Consider the following 6,178-nt stretch of genomic DNA (forward strand, 5'->3'; position numbering starts at 1 on the left):
TGTAGACATTTGACCAGTGTGATTTTTATATGTTTATACAAAAAGCTAGACTTTTAGTATTCACTTTAACAATCTCCCACTTATACTAAAAGACTATGCTTCCATATACTCTGCCATACATCTGATTCCCAACCCTTCAACATGCCCATCAAAAGCTTTTGCCTTAAGGGCCTTAGTGAAAGAATCTCTCAGGTTATCATCTGATGCAATCTAGACGGCAACAACTTTTCGTAATACGATGTCTCGTATTGGGTGGTACTTGCTCTCTATTGTGTTTACTTGCCTTATGGACTTATGGTTTCTTCGAGTTTCTACTGCACCACTATTATTACAATAAATTATAATAATTTTAAGCAAATCAAAAATCGTGTCTAAGTCCATCATGAAGTTTTTGAGTCATTCAACTTCTATGGCTGCCTCAGAGGCTACCATATTCTTAGCTTCCATAGTGGAATATGAAAAAGTATCAATGCTTAATATTCCTCCATGGTTATGACTTCACTTCCTAAACTAACACAAAAACTCCGAGGATGATTTACTATTGTCCCTATTTGATTGGAAGTCAAAAATCGGTGTAACCTTCAGGGAGCAAATCGTCTGCTTGGTAAATCAACATATAATCTATAGTCCTTCTCAGGTACTTTAATATATACTTTTCAGCAGTCCAATGTCCCTCCTTATCCTGGGTTACTTTGATATCTGCTAACTATGCCCACGGTAAAACATATATCCGGTCTCGTACATAGCATTGCATACATTAGGCTTCCGATAGCCGAAGCAAAAGGGACCGCCTTCATGTCCTCTATCTCTTATGATGTCTTCGGAGACATAAAGCTACTCCATGTGATACAACTCTAGATCAGCTCCAAGCCAATGAGACAGGACTGCAGGTCGAGATGTACGTCCCGAACCAAGAGGAGCATGAAGGGGACTTGAACGTGCCAGTTGAGCCGATAACGAAAGCAGAGGTCAAGCAAGTTCAATGTGCTGTACAAGCATTGACATCTCATATCTTGGAAGGGCAGGCTATGGAGTCACAGTCAATGCCATGCCGAATGATAAACTTCATACAAGTCGACCCTAAAATGGGTCAATCAGCTACGGAAGAATGGAATATCATGATGCAACATGTTCCTAGTCAAATACCATACTAGGATGCATATTGTTAGGTGGGAAAACCAACCATTCTGGTTGGAATTGGTGTGCCATTTAATGCCACCTACATTTTGGATGAATTCCCAAGATGGATGACAGCTAGAGGGGTTGTGCATGAAGACTTGCATTCATTATCTTCTCTTTCCATGCCTTGGAAAGATGGAGGACAGCTAGAGGGATTGTACATGAAGACTTGCATTCATTATCTTCTCTTTCCATGCCTTGGAAACTACCATTTTTAGTTGTATATAATGTCTCAAAGAGGGCAGCGAACATTATATCTTGAGAGAGCTTTTCCTTGCTGTTCTTCAGCAACTTTGCAAGGATTACGGGTGAGCACTTGTAATTCTCAACACTCTTATAATATTGGTTCTTGGTTCTGTTATAACCATTGGGTCGATATTCTCCATTTTGTTATAATATTGGTTCTTGATTCTCTATAATCAACGGGTCAATATTCCATCCCTTCGAAAACCTCCTTTGGATGATCCCAAAACTGAGTTCTAAATCTTATTGTTGCTGGGTCTCGCGACATTGTTCGTCGAGGTTCGCATCATCTTTGGTATCAATGCCAAGATCCAAATCAAGTTTATCTATCTTTCCTAGTGTTTATATTTTTATCATTTCAATCAGTCCATACTCATCTTGTTATCTTCATCTACTTTCTAGTTTTGTTGTAAAAAAAAAAATGGGAAGAACAAAAAAAAAGCGAAGAACAAAACAAAAAAGAGGAGCAGAAAAGACAAGGAAGAACAAAGATCATTTGATTTGCTTTGATTGCATCTCGTGATATACATCCTGTGCCATCTGTGGCTGCCATGATTCCATTTGTATTTTTTTCTCAACACCGTTTACCATCTCCATTGTGCTACTTTAAACTGATTTGCTTTATCTTATCAGCGATTCTATTTTGCTTCATCATATCATCATTTCTATTTGCTTCATATCTTCTTCCATCATTCCTTGATTGACATCGTAACCTCGATCCAACTTAGCCTAGAATCGGTGTTCTGAGTTTGTTGGGTTGAATAAGTGATTGCTTGTTTTGACTTGCTTAGTTTCTCTAGAACTTTTTGGAGGAAAACAAGTGAGCAGAGAGAACTCAATTTTCAAAGTGAAACACGAGTGTTTGTGTCACATCCAACTGAGTGCAAACACATAAGGGAGTGAGTAAGGATCCTCCTTTGTTCGTAATATTTCAGTTGCAGCTCACTATGTCTCGAGAGCACAGTGGCAGGCTTGATCTGAGTGATGGAGGAGGGGCTGATCAGACCACGATCATGCGAGCTATGCAGCAATAATTTGAGCGCATGAATGTCGTGTTCAATGAGATTCAAGATTGGCTGGATAGGCATGAGGATCAGCTCGAACAACTTCAGCAAGAGCCATTACCTAGGCATCGGAGACCCGACCAATGGCCACATTTTGCTCCAAATGTCCCAGATGATGACTATGATGATGGGGCGAGCAATGAAGTGGTCTCCAATGCTACTTGGAGAAGGGCTAGGGCTATCAGACCTGAAGGCCAAGGCATGTTTAAAGGCAATACCGAGAAAGGGAAGTCGTAGATCGTAACATGGGCACCATCAAGCTGTCTATTCCTCCATTTCAAGGTAAAAATGACCCTGATGTTTATATTGAATGGGAAAGAAAAGTTGAGCTGGTATTCGATTGCCACAATTACTCGGAGGAGAAGAAAGTGAAGCTTGCTGCGGTGGCTTTCACCGACTATGCCATTGTATGGTGGGATCAGCTGACCCTGAGTAGATGTCAGAACCGTGAGCTTCCCATCGACAAATGGGAGGACATGAAAGCCGTTATGAGAAGAAGGTTTGTTCCATCTCACTATTATCGGGACTTACATTTGAAATTGCAAAGTCTGAAGCAGGGGTCCATGACTGTGGAAGACTACAACAAGGAGATGGAGATAGCCTTGATTCGGGCTAACATTAAGGAGGACCGAGAGGCGACCATGGCTCAGTTCATTTGTGGCCTGAACCGTGAGATTGCCAATATTGTTGAGCTGTATCACTATGTGGATCTTGACGATGTGATGCACATGGCAATAAAAGTTGAAAGACAACTCAAGAAAGGAGTGCGATCATCTTCCAAGTATGAGACTGTGAGTTCATGTCCTTGGAAGCAGAAGTGGGGATCATCAAAACCAACTGAGAAAGCAATTTCAAAATCGAAGGGCGAAACGAGTGTGGCCAAGACCCAATCTAGCAACAAGGATAAGGGTAATTCATCTTCTCAACCTCAAAGAAATCGTGACATCAAATATTTTCGCTGTTTAGGATCAGGTCATATTGCTTCTAAATGCTCGAACAAGCGAGCAATGATCATGTTGGATAATGGGGAAATCGAAACTGAAGAGGAAGATGAAGGAAATGAGTCCACTCCATCAGTTGAAGATACTAGTGATGTTGAGCTTGCTATTGATGGACAAGCTCTTGTTGTGCTAAGAGCTCTTCATATGCAAGCCAAAGGGGATGATGACGGGCTGCAAAGGGAGAACATCTTCTACACCCGCTGCCATGTGAAAGATCGGGTATGCGGTTTGATTATTGATGGTGGCAGCTGTGTTAATGTTGCAAGCAAGTTAATGGTGGACAAGTTTGACCTACCTACCTTGAAGCATCGAAAGCCGTATAGACTCCAATGGCTCAATAACAGTGGTGAGATAAAGGTAACCAAGCAGGTCCTTATATCATTTACGATTGGAAGCTACACGGATGAGGTTTTGTGTGATGTTGTACCCATGCAAGCTAGCCATTTTCTTCTTGGAAGGCCATGGCAATTTGATAGACGGACCACACATGATGGGTACAAGAACCGTTACAGCTTCAGCAAGGATGATAGGAACATTACACTTGCACCTTTGACACCACGTCAAGTATCTGAGGAATAGCTCCAGATCAAAAGGTCCGTTGCAGTAAGAGGAAAAAGTGTGGCTGAGATAGAAAAAGAAAATGAGAGTGAAAATGAGAAAAAAAGATGGTGGACTGAAAATGGAAAAAGAGAGAGGAAAAAAAGGAAAGATTGAGAATTCATTTGTGAAAAAGAAAGAAGAAAGAAAAATGAACTTCTATGCAAAATAAATAGAGATCAAAAGTGTATTTAACTCTGATAGACCGATGATCTTGTTTCTATACAAGGAGGCCTATCTTTCTTTGGCTGACCATAATGTTTCTTTGCCTAGTGCTGTGATGTCTCTTTTGCAGGATTTCAAGGATGTCTTTTCCGAGGATATGCCACCTGGGTTACCACCCAAAAGAGGAATCGAGTATCAGATTGATTTCATTCCAGGAGCTTCCATTCCAAACCGACTAGCTTATCGAAGTAGTCCAGAAAAGACCAAAGAGCTTCAAAGGTAAGTTGAAGAACTTTTGACCAAAGGACATGTTCGTGAAAACATGAGTCCCTGTGCTGTGCCTGTGCTGCTGGTTCTAAAGAAAGACGGGACTTGGACGATGTGCGTCGATTGTCGAGCTGTAAACAAGATAACGGTAAGGTATCATCAACCTATTCCTCACTTAGATGATATGCTTGATGAATTGCATGGATCCATTATGTTTTCTAAGATTGATTTGAAGAGTGGGTATCATCAAATTCGAATTAAGGAAGAGGATGAGTGGAAAACAGCTTTTAAGACAAAACAGGGGTTGTATGAATGGTTAGTGATGCCATTTGGATTGACGAATGCTCCTAGCACATTTATGCGTCTCATGAATCATGTGCTGCGTGCATTTATTGGAAAATTTGTTGTTGTTTATTTTGATGACATTCTGATCTATAGCAAGAGTTTGCATGACCATATTGATCATTTGAAATGTGTGCTTGAAGCTTTGAGGCATGAAAAATTGTTTGCCAACCTAAAGAAATGCAGCTTTTGCGTAGATAGGGATGTTTTTCTTGGATTTGTTGTCAGTTCTAGAGGCGTGGAAGTTGATGAGGAGAAGGTGAAAGCTATCAAGGAATGCCTACCCCTAGCACCATCATTGAAGTAAGGAGTTTTCATGGTTTAGCCGGGTTTTATAGGAGGTTTGTGCCAAATTTTAGCACCATCGCTGCCCCTTTGACGGAAATCATCAAGAAGAATATTGGATTTAAGTGGGAAGAGGCACAAGAGAAAGCTTTCAACACATTAAAAAAAAAGCTAAGCTCTGCTCCTTTACTACTTCTACCAGATTTTTCTAAGGCTTTTGAAATCGAATGTGATGCTTCTGGTATTGGTATAGGTGTTGTTCTTATGCAAGAAAAGAGGCCAATTGCCTACTTCAGTGAGAAGCTCAATGGTGCAGCGTTGAACTACTCAACATATGACAAGGAGCTTTATGCATTGGTGCGAGCTTTGGAGACATGGCAACATTACTTGTGGTCCAAGGAGTTCATCATTCACACAGACCATGAGTCACTGAAGCATTTGAAAGGCTAAGGTAAATTGAATCGTAGACATGCTTGTTGGATTGAATTCATTGAAATGTTTCCTTATGTGATCCAATATAAGCAAGGAAAAGTGAATGTAGTAGCAGATGCTTTATCACGCAGGTACACCCTTATCTCTACCTTAGGGTCAAAGTTTCTTGGATTTGAGCACCTGAAGGAATTGTATGTGAATGATGTTGACTTTGCTGATATCTTTAAAGCATGAGAAAAGGGTGCATTTGATAAGTTCTATATGCATGATGGTTACTTGTTTTGAGAAAATAGACTTTGCATTCCCTAAAGTTCTATGCGTGAGATGCTTGTTAGGGAGTCACATGGGGGTGGATTAATGGGACATTTTGGAGCTGTGAAAACCTTGGACATTTTGAAAGAACATTTCTTCTGGCCTCATATGAAAAGAGATGTTGAAAGGATTTGCATTAGGTGCATTGCATGTAAGAAAGCCAAGTCTAAGGTGCAACCACATGGACTTTATATGCCTTTGCTTGTGCCTAGCCACCCTTGGACTGATGTGTCAATGGATTTTGTGTTAGGTTTGCCTAGGACTAGGAATGGCCGAGATAGTATTCTTGTG

General features: G+C 40.7%; 1 protein-coding gene across 1 annotated transcript; it reads left to right on the top strand.

The window, feature by feature from the left end:
- Window positions 1–2,731: 2,731 nt before the first annotated feature.
- On the top strand, window positions 2,732–5,593 carry LOC121978260. The gene is made up of 5 exons (XM_042530628.1): window positions 2,732–4,051; window positions 4,380–4,528; window positions 4,955–5,117; window positions 5,184–5,199; window positions 5,397–5,593. The coding sequence occupies exons 1-5, from the start codon at window positions 2,732–2,734 to the stop codon at window positions 5,591–5,593; spliced, it is 1,845 nt and encodes a 614-aa protein (XP_042386562.1).
- The last annotated feature ends 585 nt before the right edge of the window (window positions 5,594–6,178 follow it).

This window comes from Zingiber officinale, chromosome 4B (assembly GCF_018446385.1).
Source record: "Zingiber officinale cultivar Zhangliang chromosome 4B, Zo_v1.1, whole genome shotgun sequence".
In the NCBI taxonomy this organism is placed as follows: Eukaryota; Viridiplantae; Streptophyta; class Magnoliopsida; order Zingiberales; family Zingiberaceae; genus Zingiber; species Zingiber officinale.

Coding starts and splice junctions, on each gene's coding strand:
- LOC121978260 (XM_042530628.1), top strand. CDS start 2,732: ATGGGCACCATCAAGCTGTCTATTCCTCCATTTCAAGGTAAAAATGAC. Junction 4,052..4,379: donor CACCTTTGACACCACGTCAA/GTATCTGAGGAA, acceptor TCTCTTTTGCAG/GATTTCAAGGATGTCTTTTC. Junction 4,529..4,954: donor AAGACCAAAGAGCTTCAAAG/GTAAGTTGAAGA, acceptor TCTGATCTATAG/CAAGAGTTTGCATGACCATA.